The sequence below is a fragment of the Sus scrofa genome, chromosome 9 (assembly GCF_000003025.6).
Source record: "Sus scrofa isolate TJ Tabasco breed Duroc chromosome 9, Sscrofa11.1, whole genome shotgun sequence".
NCBI lineage: Eukaryota > Metazoa > Chordata > Mammalia > Artiodactyla > Suidae > Sus > Sus scrofa.
The window spans coordinates 129131494-129155814 of record NC_010451.4 but is presented as its reverse complement, the minus strand read 5'-3'; the positions used below and the strand labels follow the sequence as shown (position 1 = coordinate 129155814).

The 24321-nt window shown below is 43.3% G+C and overlaps 1 protein-coding gene across 1 annotated transcript in view; it reads right to left on the bottom strand.

Annotated features, from left to right (window-relative positions):
* PTPN14 (protein tyrosine phosphatase, non-receptor type 14) overlaps positions 1-24321 on the bottom strand; it is a 134231-nt gene that overhangs the window by 93084 nt on the left and 16826 nt on the right. Inside the window, 1 exon segment of the mRNA XM_003130398.6 lies at positions 12606-12775. Within this exon segment, the coding sequence (XP_003130446.4) occupies positions 12606-12775 (170 nt within the window).

Here is a 24321-nt window from a genome sequence, read left to right as displayed (position 1 = left end):
GTACTGAAAGCAATAAGGAGGGAAAGCACGAAAACCTTGAGCCCTGTCTGCACAGCGTCAAGTACAGGAACATGTCATCTAGCACCTTGGAATGATGTGACACAGAAACTGTCAACTGAGAAAAAGGGTACAACCTAAACCTTGGGAGTTATGTTTCATTTAGCAGACAAAACTGAGGACTTAAGCCCGGGACACAGCATCTCAGATAACCCCGAGGGGCTGCTCCAAAGACGCAAGGAGAAGAGCCAGGATATAGGAATCTTTGCAACAAAGACCAGGCGGTCGGAACACCAAAAATCACTGTGAATTAAGGAAAACCAGACATCTCAAGTTAAGGAATGTAGCCCTTTTCTATGTATGGGAAGATGCAAAGCCTGGGCTCATTCCTTTGATACACACCTCAGATATCTGGGGCCAGTATGCTGTTTTCCCATCCTGAGTCTCCTGGGGGCTGCAGTGGTAACTGCTAAATCTCTAGCGGGCATTCTTTATGTCTCCATTCTGAGTTCCCTCGAGGCTCACTGTTGGGGTGTCTGTAAAGTGATGGCTTGATGGCTGCAACATCCTTTGTTTCCTGATATGGCAGGTGATATTTTTCATTCACAGAACAAACTTTTCCAACTAGAATGTAAAGAAAATGATACTGTCATACCCAGCTGGACCATCTACAGTTTCGGGTAGGTGGCTAAAGTGTTAAGACAGCTGGACTCTGAGTGGCATAAAGGCAACAGAGCCAATCCAGAGATGTGGGTTGATCCCAGTACTGAAACACACTTCAACTTATATGGAAAGTACAAGTATTATCGATCACAACCTAAATACCTGTAGGGCCAGCAGGTCACATGAAGGACTTGGCGTTGCTGACTATAACACCTCAAGGAGTTGGGGAATTGGGCAAACTAGAGAGCATGTGCCTCTTTGCAAGGCATCTCAATTCAATTCTTTGAGAAAATGGTCCAGGTAAAACAAAACCCACCAGTAGGTCAGAATCAGCTCTTATGATGCCAGTTTATAATCTCTGACCTTACAGGTTACTTCAGCCCTCCGGGTTTCTTTGCTGGCACTTTAGCAGGAACTAACCCGCCTGTTTCTCTGGTAAAGCTGGGGCGTACAGGAGATGTGCACAGAAGTATTCCTCTGGCCAATGTGAAAGATTCAACTAATTTGATGGATGAAATCTCCACTCATTAGCAATAGAGCTTCTATTAGGAAAATATCCACAGAGAATGATAATAGTGCCCACTTCCTAGGGTTCTAGTGAGGACTGCAAAAGATCATCATCACTTAAGACACGCGGTGCACACAATGCAGATGGGCCAAAGAACACCTGAAAAGATGTTCAACATCGCTAATTATTAGAGAAATGCAAATTAAAACTGCTATGAGGTACCACCTTACACCAGCTAGAAAGGCCATCATCAAAAAGTCTACAAGCAAACACCAAATGCTGCCAAGGGTGCAGAGAAAAGGGAGCCTCTTACACTGTTAGTGGGAATGTAAACTGGTACAACCACTATGGAAAACAGGATGGCGGTTCCTCGGAAAACTAAAAACAGAACTGTAGTATTATCCAGCAATACCACTCCTGGGCATCTATCTGGAGAAAACCATAATTCAAAAAGATACATGGACCCCGATGTCCACTGTAGCACGATTCACAATAGCCAAGATATGGAAGCAACCTAAATGTCCATCAACAGAGAATGGATACAGTAGAAGCGGTCATGTACACAATGGAATACCACCGTATTCCATGAAAAGAATGAGAGAAAGCCATTTGCAGCAACACGGATAGACCTAGAGATTATCACACGAAGTGAAGTTAGTCAGACAGTGAAAGACAAACATCATACGCGATCACTTACAGGTGGAATCTAAGGATACAAATGAACTCACCTGCAGAACAGAAACAGACTCGTAGACTTTGAAAACAAGTTTATGGTTACCAAAGGGGACAGGTGGGGGGTAGGCAGGGATGGACTGGGGGTTTGGAACTGGCACATGCACACTGAGGCACATAGAATGAGTGGTCAACTGGGACCTGCTGTATGGCACAGAGAACGCTACCCAATACTCTGTGACCATCCATGTGGGAAAAGAATCTGAAAGAGAATGGGTGTGTGTCCATGTGTAACTGAACCACTTTGTTGTACAGCAGAAATTATCACAACACTGTAAGTAAACTATACTTCTTTAAAACTTTAAAAAATGGAGGGGGGGAGATACTTAGTGGAGCACCTTGTCCATAAATGCGGGCTGCTCTTATGATCGCTATTGTTTGATTCTATCAGGTGACAGGATACAAACTACCTTCTCCCACAGAACCTCACAGCATTATCATAGTCTCAGCCTGCCTAGGTTTAGAGGTCTTGTATTGGGCCAGAAAACAGCTATAATGACGTAAAGCACAAAAAAAGGATTCTGGGCTTTCTGGATGCTGCTTTACCGTGTGAATATGGCACACCCGGCCCTCCTCCTTCCCCACCCTCTCTGTCCCAAATTAAGGTCCCAGCACAGAGGTCCCAGGGACAAAGGGTTCTAACACATCTACTTCCTGTGCTTCCCCTGCTTCCCAAGACTTTTAAAAACCCCAATGTTGAAATTAACACACCGTTCCCAATCCCACCCATTATAATGATACCCCTACAAATCCCAGGAGTACTTTCTAAAGAAGTAGATGTCTTTAAAAAATTCATAGAGCATAGCCGGCAGGCTCTGACACGACAAAGCACCGCTTCCCATGCTTCTGTTTATTTTTCCCCTCACTCCACCCCTCAGTTAAAGGTAAACAGTGCTGTGTGGGATTATCACGTTCTCCTCGGCTTTTGAAAAAATAGAATATTCTAAAATTTTAGTCCACAGTCCATTATAAATCTTTATTATTTCATGAGTCAAATGTCGGATCCTTCTCAGTCTTCTACAATGTAACTCTGATAAAGAACTGATAGGGATGGAGTAGGCACAGGTAGTTTTAGAAGTCCCAATAAAGGACCACAGATAATGAGGGAAACTTAGGGGACAATTGGGAGATCACTCTAAGTAAATAAATTGCTGAACAAAAGCCATCAGAACAAGGCAGAGCTTCCTTGCCTGCCCGCCTGCATCTCTCACAAGTGTCCTTTCCTAATAAACCTATTTCTTGCCTATCCCTTTGTCTCTCGCTGAATTAATTCCTTCTGCACAGAGACATGAAAACCTGAACCTTGGTGAGTCCACACACAGGGCGAATGATTCTAATTTAAAATGGTGGGTTCAAGTCCCAATCTGGGTTTAGGCTGGGTTCAAGTCCTGGCACGTGGGTTCAGGTCCCCATCTGTGTTCTGGCTGGTTCAGGCTGCTCGTGCTGTCAGTTTCAGAACCATGTGGGATCAGTGAACGAGTGCATACACAAATGAATAAATGTACCTTTGAAAATCAAGGAAGGCACAAAGAACCAAATGACTACCCTTGCCTAAGAAATCAAGTCATTTTCAAAACAGCTCAAGAGAAACACATGATTTTTGTTTGATTTTGAGAATTTCAGACTAGATCATCAAGTACTAATACTCATTAACCATATGATTGAAAATGAGAATTTGAACACTTTAAAAGCAAATGGTTTTGTACAACATTGTAAATCAACTGTACTTCAATAGTAAAAAAAATTAAAATCCACACACTAGTGAGCAACATAAATGGTTTTTTTTTTTTTTTTTTTTGCTATTTCTTGGGCTGCTCCCGTGGCATATGGAGGTTCCCAGGCTAGGGGTCTAATCGGAGCTGTAGCCACCGGCCTACGCCAGAGCCACAGCAACGCGGGATCCGAGCCACGTCTGCAACCTACACCACAGCTCACGGCAATGCCGGATCCTTAACCCACTGAGCAAGCGCTGGGACTGAACCCGCAACATCATGGTTCTTAATCAGATTCGTTAACCACTGCGCCACGACGGGAACTCCCATAAATGGTTATTATTTTTAAGCAAAAAGAAAAGAAAAGAAAAGAAAAGAAAAAAGCAGCAGAGTTTTTTTTGAAGTATATTAATTACTTCACCTATTTTGGGGGAACTTTGCTTTTTACTAATGATTAAAACATAAATAAGCATATCTTGTTTTATAAGGGTGAAAATTAAATGTCAGATGCACTGAAGAACCCTAACAATACATGAAGTCTCCTTTTGAAATTTAGAACTTTTAACACCTACAAGTAATACCAATAATGTCAAGTGATATTACTAAAGAATACTGATTTGTTTTACCATTTTTTTTCACCTGCCTAAAGGGAAAGAACATCAAAGAAAAACCTAGATTGTATCTAAGTGTGAATTTCATTTTATTTGTGTACACCTCATTATTCTCATGGAAGAGGGTTGCCTACATAGCTATCTCCCTACATAGTCTTGCAAATGAGATCTTTTTGCCAGGCAAGGAAAGAGAAGGATAAAAAGTAATTCCATGCATTTGGAAGACTTGGTACAATGCGGCAGACATGAAGGTGTGCCTCTGATTTAATCAGAAAAAGTATAAACTTTGTGGAGTCATCTTCACGGCACAAACGTGAGGAAATCCTCGTTGAGGATTGAGATAAGCGAGTTGGCCAGCTTTCCTAAAGGAGATTCAATTGATTTTGGAGTTCCCGTCGTGGCTCAGTGGTTAACAAATCTGACTAGGAACCATGAGGTTGCGGTTTGATCCCTGGCCTTGCTCAGTGGGTTAAGGATCCACATTGCCGTGAGCTGTGGTGTAGGTCGCAGATGCAGCTCGGATCCCATGTTGCTGTGGCGCCGGCGTAGGCCGGTGGCTACAGCTCAGATTAGACCCCTAGCCTGGGAACCTCCATATGCCATGGGAGCGGCCCTAGAAAAGGCAAAAAGACAAAAAAATAAAAACCAAAGGAAATTCAATTGATTTTATAACAGCTCCCCAGACTCTGCAGGATTTTCCTGTAAGTCAAGTCTAGGAGCAGAAATGGTTACAAGAGCTTTGATCCTATTTTCATATTTGCATAGACAGTGAAAATTTTGTTTGTGTTCCCCTATGGGGGTTTTTCGTTTTTTTGTTTTTAAATTTACTGTTTCTCTTTCATCGCACCCATGATCCACTCAGATACACTTATAGCTAAGAGTAAGTTACAAGGTAACAACGAAACAAGCAGAGATGAATGACCAGAGATGGACGTAGGAGGCTGTCCTGGGAAGAGGATCAGAAAATGCAAAGGCAGGGTTCATTATTCAAATTGATTAAGGATTTCCGAAGGGCAACAGGGATACACTAAGCAAAGCACGGGGCCTTTCTGATGTGGGGTCCTGAGCAACTGACCACAGAGGTCACAGGCCCAGGAAGCTGGTCCTGGAAGGCCCCCCGGCAGGCTCTCCTGAATTCACGAAAACATCTCGAAAGCCTTCTCCGGGAAGTAAGCAACGTCGGCCACGGAGGCCTGACAACCTTAAAGCTCCAATAGGCCAAATAGGTGGAAGCGAAATAAAAGCTGCTTGGAGACACAGCTCTTTTCGGGAGACAGAGGTAGTGAGATCTGTTCATTTTTACACTCCCCCGATGCGCAACGTGGCTAACACGAAATAGGTACGCAAAGCTCGAAATGAAAAAATAGTGCAAATGGCAACGAGCATTTTCGTCACCTAACCTCCTTTGGGAAAGCAATTCCTCCTGCCTTCGAGATGGCTCTGTTTCTGGCAGACAGCCGTTCTCCTCTCTCATCTCATCATACAGGACATCAGCCACACAGAATACTATTTGAGATTAAATCCCAATATATCAACAGCATCTTAAAATATCTGGCAGAAACAACTCTGTCCTCAGCCATCATCAGAGAGAGAACAAATTCCCATTCACCCGCAGGCTGGCCAGGAAGAGGATGTGCCCTACTCAGCAAGTTATATGATCCACGGGGAATTCAGGCTGAATCTCAAATCTGCCTTGAAGGGAGTTCCTATTTCCTGGCCCACTAGGAAACTTTCAATAGCCATTAACATGACATTTCCAAATAAGAAAAGAACTCAGAGAACCGGAGGAACCAAATAAATGCTGTTATAAAAGGAAATGGAACTATTACCATCATTAGAGCTTTTTAAGAGACGTTTTAAACACGGGTGGAACACTGGCTGGTTTACAATAGCACTCGAGGCAGATGGCGAGAAACTAAGGGGGAAACCATAGGTATTTCCAAGGAAGGTATGGTGCTGAAAGCACTTCTAAGTCATTGCAACCACTTCTTGAAACCTAGTTTAAAAAAAAAAAAAAAATCCAAACATCATTTTGACCTTTAGGGGGATGGGAGGTTTCACCTCATCTGGCTTTGCCGTCCTTATGCCAGAGGCCCAAAATAGGTAACAGGAAGAAGAGGGGGGGTATGCACCCACCCCCCCTGCACCAAAGGCAAACAATGGAATAACGTGACTCCCTGGTCCTTCACCGTCACATTGAAAATGCACTCACGCTCTCAAGTTTCCAGTGTGGGCATTTCTTGCCAGCTAGTGGCATGACATCTTGTCCACTAAGTTCTTCCCAAACAGGAACAACCTCTAACATCGGAGTATGCCCCATACAAGCCCATACAGAGATTGGCAGTTTTGTCTGTTTGTTTTTGCTTTTTAGACTCTCACCCAAGGCATATGGAAGTTCCCAGGCTAGGGGTTGAATTGGAGATGTAGCCGCTGGCCTACGCCACAGCCACAGCCACGGCCACGCCAGATCTGAACCACATTTGCAACCTACACCACAGCTCATGGTAACGCCGGTTCCTTAACCCACTGAGCAAGGCCAGGGATCAAACCCATATCCTCATGATACTAGTCGGGTTCATAACCTGCTGAGCTACAATGGGAACTCCCAGGATGAAACCTTTTTTTAAATCCTTCTGGAAAGAGCTGTTAGGCAGTATGAGCAGACTAAACTATAGCTTCACAGTCCAGTACTTTAGAGAAGTTGGAAGATGTACAGAAAACAGTGATTCCCAAGAGCAGAGCGACCCACAGAGGCAACACACTTGCTGGATGGAGGGGGCTTGGAACAAACAGGTCCCGCAGACCTGGAGTTGCCACCCAATGAACACCGTGGGCTAAGACAGTCCGTGGCCAGGAGAGCCACTGCACTGGCCACGGCAGGGGTTCCACTGCTTTGCATCTAAACAGTGCCCACCTCTAGGAGGTGACAGGCCGCCTCCACAGCAGGCTACAAACGTAGCCCTGAAAAGTTGGAAGACGCTCCTGGGCCCTGTGCAGACCGACCGTTCAACAGGGATGATGCAAAGACAAACACATTCTGGCAAAAGAAAAATGCTTCAGAATTGAAATTTCTTTTTAATTTTTAAAATTTCTTTTTGTGCATGCCCACAGTATACAGACGTTCCTGGGCCAGGGATCGAACCTGTGCCACAGCAGTGACCTGAGCCTCTGGAGGGACCATACCTAAGCTTAACCTGTGGCGCGACCAGAGAACTCCCAGAATTGAACATTTTAAAAACCAGGCATGCAGTCAGCAACTTCAACCCTGAAACCAATTAAATGCCCTCTTCAAAAATTACTTTTTCTCGGACAAGTTTTTGCTTCAGTCTTGAAAAAAATGAAAGCGGGACTTCCTCCCTGGAGGAAGTCTTGGAAAATCCCCAGACCTAAACTGAAAGCAGTGATCTTGGCCAGCGGCTTTCTGGCTTCCCCTGGCTATTATTAAGGACCCTTCTGTTTGACTAAGAATTTCTCCACCTCTCACAAACCATCTTTTTTCTTTCTGTGTCCAGAAAAAATGCGAAAACCATGTGTTTATAATGAGCCTGTTGCTATGCACATCCTTAAAACACATGACAAAAATCTTTCCTTTGAGTCAGGAGGAGGACAGAACAGGGGAAGACGGAGTGCTGGCCAGAGTCCCTCTGCCGAGCAGAAAAGCTGGCCAAGAGGCATAGAAGCAGCAAAGCAAAGTGGAAAAAATTATGGTGGTCCCGGTCCCTTGATTCATTTCAACCCATGGGGGAAAGCTAACATTTTCAAAGCTCCAAGGTCATGTATCCCACAGTTTAGAGCAGGACGAACAAATTCCCTTCCTAATCTCTTTAATGCCTATGGTTTCGTGATTCCTCCTCCATCTGTCCACTAGCGCGTCCTTTTTCACCAGCTTTTCCATACTTCTGCAAGAATGTCAGGAGTTGGGTGGGGTTTTTCTCCTTTCAGGTGGACGTCTGTGTGTGTTCTCCTTTGCATATTTTGGTCTTCTCATTCAATCACCCCCTAAATGCTGGTGCCAAACTGTCCATTTGGTCCCCAACTCAACCACAGTATCCTGGCAGATTTCCCTCCCTTATGAAACTATTTGTTCTTCAAAAGTCCCATCCGGGAGATGAGATGAGACGCAGCACATCAAAATTCATGTCAGAAAGACAGGGCTTCTCATGAGTTCCTGCTGTGGCTAGCGGTAACGAACCCAACTAGTGTCTGTGAGGATGCAGGTCCAATCCCTGGCCTCGCTCAGTGGATCAAGGATCCGGTGTTGCCGTGAGCTGTGGTGATCCAAGCAGATGGGGCTTGGATCTGGCATTGCTTGTGGGCTTGTGGCTGTAGCACAGGCTGGCAGCTCTGGCTCCAATGCAGCCTCTACCCTGGGAATTCCCATCATATGCCCCGGGCGTGGCCCTAAAATGCAAAAAGCAAAAAACAAAAAACCCCAGAGCTTCTCAACTGTCTACCTTAAAAAATCTGGACTTGATCATCTTAATAAAGTCAAACACCTTCTTCAACCGTTTGCAATCAACATCATTCTCCAATTTCTGATGCTTTGTTCCAAATACGCTATGGACCTGCAAGTTTTCAAGTGTGGGACAGTCTGAAGACAAGAAATGAAATACACATTGTTTAAACATATTTTTCTTTCACTACCATGTGTCTTTACATGGGTTCACACACACCAAAAACAAAAAACAAACAAACCAAAAAAACCCTCAGAATATTCATTCTAACTTCTCTGTCCTTATTCAGAGAAGAAATGGCTGGATCCAACTAATGCTATGGACCCTGTTTTACTGTCAAAGAGAAGTAGCCAAAACCACTGCTGCAAACATGCGTTGGGTGAAAACAAGTTCGGTTGGCTCCAGACAAAGGCTTATTTTTTAAGCACAGATGGCTGAGTGGTTGCCCCTCCAAAGGGCTGCCCACAATGAAAGACAGATTCCTATTTCCAATCTACGCAAATATCTTACTCTGCAGGGCATCACAAAGACCAACTGTTCTGAGTCCGACTGCGGATCCCAGGTGCTCGCAGAGACGCCAAAGCCCATGTCCACCTGAGATGCCTCGTAACTCTGATAACAGGCTGACTGGCGAGCGAGTCACGAACCCGTCTCCTAAGGAATATGCTGCTGGGGCCTCCTGTGAAACATTTCTCTGGAATTCTGCCCCCTCATCCCGGCCACTGCTTCTCCTTGGCTCCTCTACCTGGAACACTGTGTCAGGATTCGGATGGGACCCTCAGATGCTGCTAAAACCTCCCAAGAAGATTCAGGTTCCCAGGGGCTCCTAATGACTATCAGTGGCATTCTTCAACTTGAACTCAGCTCCTCTGTTTGTCTCAAACCCAGAAATCCTGGGCACTTAAAAATGTTCTTCTGGCCAAACCAGGCCTCCTTTATATTCTAATCTATATGCCCCAAACCCAGAGTAGGTCTCAGGGACTCACACCTGAGGCACTGCTGGTGACCTGCAGCCTGCCCAGGTATATGCATTCCTCTTTTCTTTCTCTATCAATTTCCCTTTATTTACAATCCTTTTCTCTCTTATTTCTTCATCTTTCCAGCGTTGTCTTTGACTTGCTCTGATACCCCTTGGCACATTCCAATTTTAGGGCCCCTTGAGACAACAAAAATTCCTGCAATTTGAAAGGAAGGGCTGGGACCAAGAAAAAAATTTCTCAGGCAAACCCAACTCCGAGCTTTAGACATCTTTTGCCATAAAGAGAAGATTATACCTGAAATCTCCAGAATTTAGTTCCAATGTCCGAGCCTAAAAAATGTCCTTCAAAGTTTTCAACTGTTTTCTGTTAGTTTTTCTGATCAAACAACAGGAACAGGGTTCGCTTCAAAATCCTGTGTTGAAAAAACTTATATCAACCAACCTAATTGAGAGAAAAGAAATTCTAGAGGAAAAGGACAGAAGTCCTTCCTTTTTTTTTTTTTTTTTTTTTGTCTTTTTGCCATTTCTTGGGCTACTCCCATGGCATATGGAGGTTCCCAGGCTAGGGGTCCAGTCGGAGCTGTAGCCACAGGCCCACACCAGAGCCACAGCAACGCAGGATCTGAGCCGCATCTGCAACCTACACCACAGCTCATGGCAATGCTGGATCCTTAACCCACTGAGCAAGGGCAGGGATCGAACCCGCAACCTCATGGTTCCTAGTCGGATTCGATAACCACTGAGCCACAACAGCAACTCCCAGAAGTCCTTCTTAATCTCTAGCCTCAGTCACCACTACTGCCAAAAGTTCCTACTCTAGACCTCAGTTTTTGAGATTTAAACAGTTTTTGATTCAGTTTATGGATGCAAATACTGACAGTCAATGAGGCAGCATTAAATTTACTTCTCTGGAAAATCTAAGACTGTAAAGAGCCTGAGAGGTTAACTGCCTTTTTGGTTCCCAAGTCTGGATGAACATCAGAACCACCTGAGGAATATTGTTTATTTTAAACAATACATCCTCCTGACCCCCAGTCTGAGACGTTCCAATTCAGCCTCCCGGTGTGGCCCTAGAATCCACATTCATAACAAATGCTTCAGGTAATTATGATACAGCAGGCCCTGGTCTGTCTGAGAACCACTGGTGATTCCAACACCCTCCGCGATATGGCAGTCTCCTCTTCAGGACACCACACCGACTATGCAAGGCTGCTACGGCACTTGTGCAGACCGAGGCTCTTGCCCTTTCATAAGCCTGCTTGTTCCAATTTCACATGGTTTTAATGAGTAGAAACTGTGTTCTTATGTTGAGCCAAAGCACCAAAGTCTTTCAACCCCTGGAGCTTCATGATTACCAACCCTCATTCTGTGCTCCGGAGCTGACACAGGGGTCCCTCCCCGTGAGAGTCCAAAGGCAGCTACGGCACCCTTGCAAGTCTGCATTTTCCTAAGCTTAAACAACCTTTTCTCTATACCTTCATAAAGCACAATCTCCGAGTCCCTCACCGTCTCAACTGTTCTCACTCCACAACAGGCCTTACAGAACAGACCTGCCTAGAGGAACCACAGCTCATTTCTTTCTCTTACAGGCTGAACTTTCTCCAGTGTGCATTAACATTTCGTCCCTGTTTCCTTTCATCCTTGTCACTCACGCTCCCGCACGTAATGGTCCGAGGGCCATGAATCACCGGGTATTTATGAACCTCTGCTGGGTTCCTAACACTGTGTAAAGTACCAATAAAGGGTTCAAAAGCAGGAAGAAATCATCTTGATTTGCTTTGAATTGATTTAAGGAGATAATTTCTTGTATAGAAAGGGATAAAGGAATGAAATTCACTTGCAAACAGTGCAAAATGCTATACAATCAAGTGCTTCAAAGGAATGACACCTGCAAGACTAACACAGGTTTCCTGGGTCAGACTGTGCGCTGCCCGTGGCCTCTGCTTAGAGAAACACCAATAGTTTGGGTGAAAAAAGGAAGATGGAAACTCTCACCTTGAACTGTATATAAAGACTTCACTGCCTCCTTATTTCAGAAATTTAAAATCTAAGAATGACACAGGCAATCATCAAGTAGAAGACTGTTCTTCCCACCCAGGCGTCGTGGGCATTGCTTCCCAGCCACGCTGGAGGCCATGACCCAAGTAAAAAGTTTAAAAGAGAGGGTTATTTAGAAATAATCATTTGATGAGACACCCCCCCACCTGCATATTTTAACCAACACCACCAAAAACACAACTGGCTCATTCACAGAATCACAGACTATCAGAATGTTTGGGACTAATGCAAATCCCTCACTTTACAGATGAGGGAGAAATGTCATTTCGAAGCTAGCAGGTGGCTTTCCCAGGGGAGGCAGCCAATGAGCAGGAGGGCGGGGCTGGTCCCCAGGTCTCTCTGCTGCTGGCTCTCCGTCCCCTGGTATTGAACCCACGGCACCCGAACTCTTACTCTCCCAGCAGGTTCCTCAACGACATTCCCATCTTCAGTGACCTTCTCAATCCTCAAACCCAAAATCTGCTGATGCATGTCATTTGGGGACATTTTGAGGGAAGGAATAGACCAAACAATATTAGGTGGTTCCTTTTCCATTAAATTCTAGCATATTTATTTTACCCGTAGTCTTCAACGAATACTTCTATGTTTGCTAGACACAAAATTCCACCTGCCTTAGGAGCACTGCTACCTCACTTGCAGTATAGGGAACCATTGGGTTTAGTCCCATGCATTCAAACAAAAAATCCGAAGGCTGCAAAGCAACTGGGAAACAATCTGCAACAACCCCACCCTCTCCCCCACTACACACACATACACACACACACACACACACACACACACACACACAGGCACCCCTAAATCAACCAGCTCGTCTACTTCATCTGAACCCTCACAGTTAATCCACACCCTTATACAGAACATGGATTTAAAAAAAAAAAAAAATGCACCTACCTCGTGGCCTCTTGCTGAAGCCATGACACATTTGGCACATAGAACATGACTCCAAAGAAAAGCAGAGGCTCATTAGCAAATTTGTCCAGATGCTTCTTCAGAGGCTTCTCCAGCTCCACCCATCGTGCTTGCTGGCTCTTGCTGAGAAACCAAAGGCCGAAGTAGTGCGTCTAGATAAAAGGGTAAAATAGCATCAGTGCACGCTAACCAGGGGCATCTCAAGACCACACGGCAGGTAAGATGCCGGCCCCTTACCTCATCTTTGGATCCCCAGCCCACACACAAGGATCCAACTTTTCCTTTTTAACGATGAGTCAGATGAAAGGAAACCAGAGGCCCACAAAACTGTAACCCACCCTGAGTCTCCAGATGCAGGGCTCTTCCCCACTGCTGCTGTCTGTTCGTGTGGGTGCTGATGCACCTCTGCTAGGTAGGGGGACGGTGCAGAGTGGGGATGGCGCAGACTTAAGTTCCCAAGGCTGACTATGCTGTGCTTTCTGGATGCATCACGGTGGCATGCGGGGCTCGCCAGCAGAGGCAAACACAGCTCTCGCACCTGCTGCAGGGTAACTTACCGCTCAGCTCCTAACATGATACCTTCTGCCAACTTTAAGCTTCCACCCTGTAGAAGATTTTCACACAGCAACAGATTTCGACACAAAGCTGACCCACCCTTTCTGAGCTTTAATGAAATACTTCATTACACAAGAACGATGGCAAATCGCTCCCCCACAATAAGTGTGGAGAGCAGAAGATGCCCCCTTCACAGCTGCCACAGGAGCCCCCGCAGTGGTTGTTCTTGGCAGGTTCTGGGGGGATTTGATAGATGAAAGTGAGATTTTCACCCTTAGATTTGAAGCTACACCGAATTTAGTTTTAAACAATGTGCTCAATGATTAAAACAGGTATTTTTATACATCCAATCCTGTCTTTATATTAACTCACGCCAGGATTTCAGGATTAGCACAACAGTCACCAAAAAAATAGATCACCGCTTCTGAAGCATTCTTTTATATTTCAATTATAGCCTAGAATGGTTTACAGCACACCTGGAAATCTGCCTTCAAAGGAATGATTTCATGACAATGTTTCATTTCCAAAGGCATTTTTGTGCAGACGGTCCCACTCCAGCTGTCTGCCCCCTCAACCACACTACAGATCCATCTCTGCCACCAGCCCCCCCAAATCTGTAAGAAAGCCCCTAGAAAGCCAGACACGTCCTTGCCGACGTAAAGCTGCAGACCCAAATACTCTAAAGGATATTTTTAAACAGGTGTACTTTCAGATGGGACCACACCCTCCAGGACATTCCACAGGGCAAGTCCACACCAGAAACCCTTGTATTTCTGGAGCAGCAAAACACCTACCAACAGAGCCAAGGTTATATTTCCATCAACTCAGACCAACTTGCTTGAGCGAATTCTGACCCTATTGTTCACTTCGCAGCTCCAGTGAGCCCACGCGCTGTTCCAATGGAGCTGATGACATGGAAGAAAGGAAACGGGGCTGAACAGAGTGAAACCAGGCTTGGAAGCCAGCTCACCTCCAAGCTTTTACAGCTCGCTATCGCACTACCTTTGTTTGAGTGACCGAGCCTTCCAGCGTCTCAGAGCTTTCCCAGCTGTAAAATGGGTTGGTGGTTACAACCATCACCCCCAGGCTGTCAGGGGTGTAAGAGCGAATGCCGGTCCACCACGCATGTGCCCATGTGACGTAACTACCTCCTCAACAGCGCTTTCTGCTACTCCTCCCCTCGCCCTCCTCATCCTCAGCAAACAAAAACAGGCAAGCCTCAGGAATCCCTGGCATGAGCACTACCAGCAACCCTTTCAACCACAGATTCAGAACACAGACGTTATCTGGGAATAAACAAGAGCGAGCAGGCAATGGCAGAAGCTGAAAGGTCTATAACTAACATGAAAACCTAAAAGGTAAAAGAAAAAAACAACCACGAAGCAGTGCCTCCCTGAAGATCTTCTTGAGTCTCATTACAGGTGTTTATGGGACGCTGGAAGATCACTCTGATGCTCTCCTAGGGGATCGATGATGTAGGCTTAGGCTAGCCTTCCAACGAGGCAATCTGGGTACTTAATAAACCCTCAGGAAACGGTCCAGGGCGGCTCTGCCTCATACCGAAATCCTCTGCAGAGCACAGTGTCACCTAAGGACTTCCCACCGCAGTCAGGATGGCTGGGAGTGCGTTTGCATACAATAAATGAGGTAATGCATGTCAACAGTGACAGGGTCTGTGATAGTTCTTTCAGTTGGCAAAGGGCCCTTTCATAAGCATGGCTGGAGAGATGGAGGGCAAACGTTGCAATTGCTAAACAGGCCGAAAATGCCGGAGTATCTTTCACTGAGCGTAGTCTTGACATTGGAGGTATGATTTCTTTTTTAATTAAAGGTATATTTGATTTACAAGGTTGTGCCAATTTCTGCTATACAGCAAAGTGACTGAGTCATATATATACACACACACACACACACACACACACATTCTTTCTTTTAATATTATTTTTCAGCATGGTCTATCCCAGGAGACTGGATATGATTCCCTGTGCTATACTGTAGGACCTTATTATCTATCCATTCTACATGTAATAGTTTGCATCTATTAACCCCAAACTCCCAGTCCGTCTCATTCCCTCCTCCTCCCTCTCTTGGCAACCACAAGCCTGTTGTAGATAGCTTCATCTATGCCAGATTTTAGATTCCCCTCTTCTGCGATATCATATGGTATTTGTTCTTCTCTTTCTGACTAACTTCACTTACTATGATAATCTCTAGTTGATTTGATGTTGCTGCAAATGGCATTATTTCATTATCTTCTATGGCTGGATAGTTGGAAACATGACTGCATGACCCATACTTCATTCAGATTATAGCATTCACTCAAACTGGTAACATTCAAACTATACAGAATCCACGATGATGGCATAAACATTCTAAAATTGATTTTGAGAAAAAATTAAAAAAATTTTTTTACTACTTCTATGCTTTGAAGGCCAGTATTTTAAATTCCCTTTTCTTGGAGTTCTCTTTGTGGCTCACTGGGTTAAGAACCCAACTAGTATCCATGAGGATGCAAGTTCGATCCCTGGCTTCGCTCAGTGGGTTAAGGACCTGGCACTGCTAAGAGCTGCAGCATAGGTCACAGACGTAGCTGGGATCTGGCGTGTCTGTGGCTGTGGCGTAGGCTGGCAGCTGTAGCTCTGATTTGATTCCCAGCCTGGGAACTTCCATATGCAGCAGGTGCAGCCATTAAAAATAAATAAATAAATTTCCTTTCCTCATTCCCACCCAATCATTAAACCAGACCTGATCTCCACCCCACCCCACCCTCAAAAAGCACCCTGAGAAAGAATACTGCACAGAGTACACATACACCCACATGCACACATATAAAAGGAGGATGACGAGGGTACAAGAGAAATCAAGGCTTGGTTATAGTCTTGAACCATAATTAACAGTATAGAACTTCAAAGAGGAGTTCCCGTCATGGCGCAGCAGAAAACAATCTGATAGGAACCATGAGGCTGTGGGTTCAATCCCTGGCCTTGCTCAGTGGGTTAAGGATCTGGTGCTGCCCTGAGCTGTGGTGTAGGTTGCAGACGCGGCTTGGATCCTGCGTCGCTGTGGCTGTGATGTAGGCCAGGAACTGTAGCTCCGATTTGACCCCTTGCCTGGGACGCTCCATGTGCCAGTTTAATTAGAAAATTAAACTCCAGGAGTTCCCGTCGTGGCGCAGTGGTTAACGAATCCGACTAGGAACCATGAGGTTGTGGGTTCGGTCCCTGCCCTTGCTCAGTGGGTTAACGATCGGGCGTTGCCGTGAGCTGTGGTGTAGGTTGCAGACGCGGCTCGGATCCCGAGTTGCTGTGGCTCTGGCGTAGGCCGGTGGCTACAGCTCCGATTCGACCCCTAGCCTGGGAACCTCCATATGCCGCGGGAGCGGCCCAAGAAATAGCAACAACAACAACAACAACAACAAAAGACAAAAGACAAAAAAAAAAAAAAAGAAAATTAAACTCCAAATAACAAGGTAAACCACTTCTAATGCCAAAACCCAATTCATGGCCTAAGACTTTTTTGTTGCTGCACTGCAGCCTTTTACAGAGGACAGAGTATTTCTGGGTGACTTGCCATGTGTTTATCCAATGAAACAATTATTTAATCATTCATGAAATGAGATTCCAGTGCAGGGGAGGCAGGGAACCCGGAGCACACCATTTCTACCTACTATGGCCAGAATGACCTCTGCTTAGACGTGCTGGATTCAGGTATCTAGGAGGAAAAAGTCCATCTATGAGCATTCCATTCGCAAAGTCTGGTGAAGCTCCGCCCCAAGTAACCTTCCCCACTCTCCACCCCACCCACTTCCTTCTTCCTCTAGCCATATCCCCACTCTGGAGTACATCGTAGAGGAGAAAGACCCAGTCTCAAAATTCTTACCCTGCTCTATTCAACTTCACAAGGCAGCACAGTTATTCAGCCATGTCTACACAGTTCTCACAGGAAACGGACTCAGAACCCAACCTTTCACTTAAAGTAAAATGTGCACCAATGAATGTCCTGGAATTCAGCCAAGGGGCCATCAATCCCATCAGGCCCAGAGGAGACCACACCAGGCCTGTTGCTGTGAATTCTGCATTGAGTTCGTTGCAATGATAAAAAGATAAAAAAACTGGTTCCCAGCGTAAGGATTCAATTGCTTTGAGAAACAAACAAACAAACAAACAACGTAAGAAGAGCCACACTAACCTATCATTTTCATGTGAGAAGTTTCCTGTTTTATTTGGTTTGAAGTATTGCATTTTAACAGAGAAACATAAATGTATGCAAAAACTCAATAATCTGTTTCTTCAATGGCAGATTGGTGTGCAAATACTTCAGTGTCAAAGTAAGATCCCTCTCTCAGTATCACGAAAAAGACAATAGTGACTAAAGGGCTTGAGAAACAGCTTGGGATGTTTTGACTCATTTGTTCATTTGTTTGTAAATACAGTCTTATCCCCCATAGTGGCTATTACTAGGGAAAGATTTTTTCTTTAAGAGTTTTGTTTTTCTAGTTTTATGACCAATGACACAGCTTTACTGCAAACTATTTGTAAGGGTTACAGACACAGTCTTGGCAATTACCAGGGATTAAATCCACAAACTTATCTCAAGCATTCTGAAGAGTTAATTATCCAGAAGCAAAAGTTTAAAATATCTCACATTAAGTTGTAATAGGTTCCCTGCGGTAGTCAGTATATTTTGGTTGTAAATTAAGAATCAGGAGTTCCCATCGTGGTGCAGTGGTTAACGAATCCGACTAGGAACCATGAGGTTGCGGGTTCGGTCCCTGCCCTTGCTCAGTGGGTTAACGATCCGGCATTGCCGTAAGCTGTGGTGTAGGTCGCAGACGCGGCTCGGATCCTGTGTTGCTGTGTCTCTGGCGTAGGCCGGTGGCTACAGCTCCGATTCGACCCCTAGCCTGGGAACCTCCATATGCCGCGGGAGCGACCCAAGAAACAGCAAAAAGACAAAAAAAAAAAAAAGAATCAGAGGTGGAGGTGCCTCCATATAAAACATACAGGAATTACAAACAAGCATGAACCCTTTCACTGAGGCATGGAAAACTCTTCAAAAGATGACTAGACGCAGACTGAAACAGCACTTCATGCCATCACATTCCAATGCTTTTGGAAAATAAACCCTGTACATCAGTTGGAAAACTGCAGAAAACAACTTGTGTGCAACCAACCTCTGCTCTGGGTAGGTTTTTGGGATTTCCATAACTGACACATCTGTAATTACCAACTGCACCATCTTCATTTTCCTAGGCAATCTCTTCATCAAAGTACAGGAAAAGAAACTGCAGACTGACACTGACCCCAAAAGCAAATCTCAGAGCCAAGAAAAACCACTCTCCTGAGGCTGCAAACATCATCTGGAATATACAAAAAAAAAAAAACAACAACAAAAAAAACCAAGACTTGGGGATAATTTCACCTACAATCTCTGTATCTAGAAACTAGGCCCTGGTGCCAGTTTACCTGATAGAATTGACATGAAGCTAAAAAGATTTCACATCATAATCTTTACAAAGACAAAAGGCAATACAAAATTCAGAAATCGCCCCAACAGACTACTCTTCAATGGGTTCTTAATCATGGCTGATTATTTTAGTCCGCTGCAAATATAAACATACAGAGATATACTTAAGCAGGCTATAAAATACAGCAAATTCCACTATTATCTGACAATGCCAGGGAATGAGATGTTCCATTTAGACGAGTACTCCCATTATCACAGATAAATTCCCAATTCCCCAAAGATTAACATAAAAGCAAGCCACAGAAACATTCTTAATGTGAGTTAGCTTTTCTTTGATGATGGGAAATGCATGTTAAGTTCCTTTATCTTTATAAACCCCAGCCATTACGAAAATAGAAAAACATGAGACACTTCTACCATAGTTGATAGCTGTGGATAAATCAGCTTTCAGCAAAGATGAAAATATAAATTTGCAAAAGAGTAGGGGAATAAATTAGAGAATAATCACCTACCCTGTGAAATAGTCATGGATTTTTTTAAAAAGCCAGGGCTCTTTAGTCTAGCTTTAAGAAAGGACCAAGAGTTATCAAATTCGTTCTTCCTGAAAGTGTTGGATTTCCTAATAAAACAACAGTTCTCTATCTTGAATAGAGTTTAGCCTTGAAGAATATTCTCAGATGCCATTGTTATTTATCAATCCTCTATTTACTGTATTTCAATCAAAAATAGAGCCAAGATTATCCCTAAAGCAAGTAATTTTAGCATGTTCAAATTCTTTGCATTTCTTATTACTATTAACGTGGCCTCCTTGTTTTTCTTAAAACAGCAGTGTTTGGTAGAAGTATAATGTGAGCTATATGTTTGGCATTTTCTAGATCCTACTATATAGCACAGGGAACTATACCCAATCTCTTGGGATAGAACATGATGAGTGCTCACTTCGGCAGCACATATACTAAAACTGGAATGATACAGAGAAAATTAGCATGGCCCCTGTGCAAGGATGACATGCAAATGTGTAAAGCATTCCGTATTTTTAAAGAAATCAAAGACGACACAAACAGATGCAAAGAAATACCATGCTCTTGGACTGGAAGAATCAATATTGTCAAATGGCTATACTACCCAAGGCAATTTACAGATTCAATAAGACCCCATCAAATTACCAAAGACATTCTTCACAGAACTAGAACAGACTATTTTAAAATTTGTATGGAAATACAAGAGACCCCGAATAACCAAAGCAGTATTGAAAAAGAAAAATGAAAACGGAGAAATCGAGCTTCCTGACTTTAGACAATACTACAATGCTACAGTCATCAAAACAATATGGTACTGGAACAAAAACAGAAATATAGACCAATGGAACAGGATAGAAAGCCCAGATATAAATCCAAGTACCTATGGGCACACACTAATCTATGACAAAGGAAGACAGAACATACAGTGGAAGAAAGATAGCCTCTTCAATAAATGGTGCTGGGAAAACTGGAAAGCTACATGTAAAAGAATGGAATAGAACACTATTTAACACCATACACAAAACTAAACTCAAAATGGATTTAAGACCTAAATATAATGCCCGACACCATAAAACTCTTAGAGGAAAACAAAGGCAGAATACTCTTTGACATAAATCACAGCCACATCTTGTTTGATCCACCTCCTAGAATACTGACAATAAAAACACAAATAAACCAATGGGACCTAATCAAACTAAAAAGCTTTTTGCATAGCAAAGGAAACCATTAAAAAAATGAAAAGACAACCCACAGAATGGGAGAAAATCTTTGCCAACAAAGCAATAGACAAGGGCCTAATCTCCAAAATATACAAACAACTCATGCAACTCAACAACAAAAAAAAACAAACAACCCAACCGAAAAATGGGCAGGAGACCTAAATAGATGTTTCTCCAAAGAAGACATAAGGACAGCCAACAGGCATATGAAAAAATGCTCAATATCACTAATTGTTAGAGAAATGCAAATCAAAACTACAATGAGGTACCACCTCACACCGGTCAGAATGGCCATCATTAACAAGTCAACAAATAACAAATGCTGGAGAGGGTGTAGAGAAAAAGGTACCCTCCCCTCCAGTGTTGGTGGGAATGTAGATTGGTACAACCACCAACCACTATGGAAAAGAGTATGGAGGTACCTCATGAAACTAAATATATAGCTACCATATGATCCAGCAATTCCACTGCTGGGCATATATCTGGACAAAACTTTCAATGAAAAAGATACATGCACCCCTATGTTCACAGCAGCACTATTCGCAATAGCCAAGACATGGAAACAACCTAAATGTCCATCGACAGATGAATGGATCAGGAAAATGTGGAACATATATACAACGGAATATTACTCAGCCATAAAAAAGACAAACGAATGCCATTTGCAGCAACATGGACAGATCTAGAGACTCTCATACTAAGTGAAGCAAGCCAGAAAGAAAAAGACAACTGCCATATGATAGTCCTTATTTGTGGAAACTACATGAAGTATGAAATATGAAACAGATGAGCCTATCTAAAAATAACAAACAAAAACCAAAAACAGATCATGGCCAAGAAGAGCAAACTTGGGGTTCCCAGGAGGGAAAGGGGAAGGAGTGGGATGGATGGGCATTTGGGGGTTTTTTTTGGATGCAAACTATTATATTTGGAGTAGATGGGCAATGGGATCCCACTGTACAGCCCAGGGAAAGGTATGAAATTGGGTCACTCTGTTGTACAACAGAACTTGACAAAACATTGTAAATCAACTATACTTTAAAGATAAAAAAATTTAAAAAGAACATGATGAAAGATTATACAAGAAAAAGTATGTGTATATATATGTATGTATGACTGGGTCACTTTGCTGTATAGAAAAGATTGGCATAGCAATGTAAATCAACTATAATTTTAAAAAAATAAAAGTGTTTTAATTAAGTTCCTTCAAAAACAAAAAAAAAATTTTTTTCTAGCAGCTACATTTTTTTGGGTTTTTTTTGTTTTTTGTTTTTTTGTTTTTTTAGGCCATACCCATGGCATGCGGAAGTTCCCAGGCTAGGGGTCAAATTGGATTGGAGCTACAGCTGCCACTCTATGCCATAACCACAGCAACACCAGGTATGAGCCACATCTGCAACCTACACCACAGCTCACAGCAACACTGCATCTTTAACCCACTGAGTGAGGCCAGGGATCAAACCTGTGACCTCATGGATACTAGTCAGATTGTTTCCTCTGAGCCATGACAGGAACTCCTCTAGAAGCTACATTTAAAAAGTACAATGAAGTAACTTTTGCACAGCAAAGGAAACCAAAAAGACAACTTAGAGAATGGGAGAAAATAGTTTCAAATGATGCAACCGACAAGGGCTTAATCTCCAGAATACACAAGCAACTTATACAATTCAACAGCAAAAAAGCCAATCACCCAATGGAAAAATGGGCAAAAGACCTGAATAGACTGTTCTCCAAGGAATATATGCAGATGGTCAACAAGCATATGAAAAAATGCTCAACATCGCTGATTATAAGAGAAATGCAAATCAAAACTACCATGAGATACCACCTCGCACCAGTCAGAATGGCCATCATTAATAAGTCCACAAATAACAAGTGCTGGAGGGGCTGTGGAGAAAAGGGAACCCTCCTGCACTGCTGGTGGGAATGTAAACTGGTACAGCCACTATGGAGAACAGTTTGGAGATACCTTAGAAATCTATACATGGAACTTCCATATGACCCTGCAATCCCACTCTTGGGCATCTATCCGGACAAAGCTCTACTTAAAAGAGACACATGCACCCGCATGTTCATTGCAGCCCTATTCACAATAGCCAGGACATGGAAACAACCCAAATGTCCATCAACAGAGGATTGGATTCAGAAGATGTGGTATATATACACAATGGAATACTACTCAGCCATAAAAAAGATGACATAATGCCATTTGCAGCAACATGGATGGAACTAGAGAATCTCATCCTGAGTGAAATGAGCCAGAAAGACAAAGACAAATACCATATGCTATCACTTATAACTGGAATCTAATATACAGCACAAATGAACCTTTCCACAGAAAAGAAAATCATGGACTTGGAGAAGAGACTTGTGGCTGCCTGGGGGGAGAGAGAGGGAGTGGGAGGGATTGGGAGCTTGGGGTTATCGGATACAATTTGGAATGGATCTACAAAGAGATCCTGCTGAGTAGCATTGAGAACTATATCTAGATACCTATATTGCAACAGAACAAAGGGTGGGGAAAAAAAAATGTGTACATGTAAGAGTAACTTGATCCCCATGCTGTACTGCGGGAAAAAAATTAAAATAATAAAACAAAAAAAATTTTAAAGTACAATGAAGTAAAATTAACTTTAATAAATTTTATTTAAAGTGGTATATTCAAAATAGTACACTTTCAACATACAACATAAAAATGATTTAATGAGGTATGTTAACTATTTTTCGTATTACATCTTCAAAATCTGATGTGTAATTTATACTCACCACACACCTCAGTTCAAGCTAGCCACACACTTCAAGTGCTAAATAGCCACAGGTTGGCAATGGCTCTCATGCTGGACAGCACAATCTGAAATTTAGTAACTCTTCAAGGAATGGAAAGATTTGGGCTCAAGATAAAAATCACAGTTTCTAATGATTAAAGCCATCTAATAACAGAACAAGCAGACTTATGCAAGGTGAGAGCCCAGACTCTGGAAGGGCTAGAGCAGGAGAGTCTAAATCGCCCAAGTGGTGTCTTGTAGGGGAGGCCGCCATATTGAGTGCCTTTTTGTGCCAGGCAACTTTGCAAAAACTAACCCATTTCATCCTCCCAACAATTCATGGAGGTTGCTACTATTACCATCTCCATTCCCAGATGAAAAAGCTAAGGCACAGGGTGGTTAAGTAACTGGCAAAGCCAATCAGTGGCAGAGCCAGAACTCGCACACAGGCAGTTTGCTCCAAACTCACCTTCTAAGCCACCACACACTACTGTTTCTCCATTTTGGATTTATTCTTAAGATATAAGAATTAGTCATAAAGCAACATTATCTTGGTTATTTCTCTCTTAATCCAGGACAGTGGTTTTTCAAACCATGCTGGGGGTGGGGGAAGGGCGGTCATAAGGAGTTGGGGCTCCAGATACCCATTCCGTCAGCAAACAGAGCAGCTCGCTCTATTCACTGAAGTTCCACCCAAAATTTCATTTGGGACAAAGGAAGAAGGTGAAATCCACTCATCCAAATAGATTACCAGAATTCTCATTTTCTGAGCTTCCTGTATCTTTTGAGGCTCTTTCTTCATAGAGTTCCTGGCCAGAAACTCATACCTCATGTTCCTCTGAACTTTTTAAAAATAAAAAAGTTTTTTTCCTAAGGAGTTCATTTTATTTCCTCTTGCCAGGTTATTGCCCTGTCTACCTAATTAGCATCTGTTCCCTCTTGTCACCCCAATTCCCATCCTTTTCCTACTAGTTGGTTCTTTTCCTCAAACATACAGTGACTGTGTCCTACTCCACTTTGAAATCTTTTGATGGCTTTCCATCTAGAGGCAGTGTTGTCTTCCTCAAAGGATTCAATGAGTATTTACTAGAAGGCTAAAATCATTGTGAACCACTGAGCTGATCGCATGTTTTTTTCACACTGCAGAATGTATGAGAGTGTTTCCCAGTGC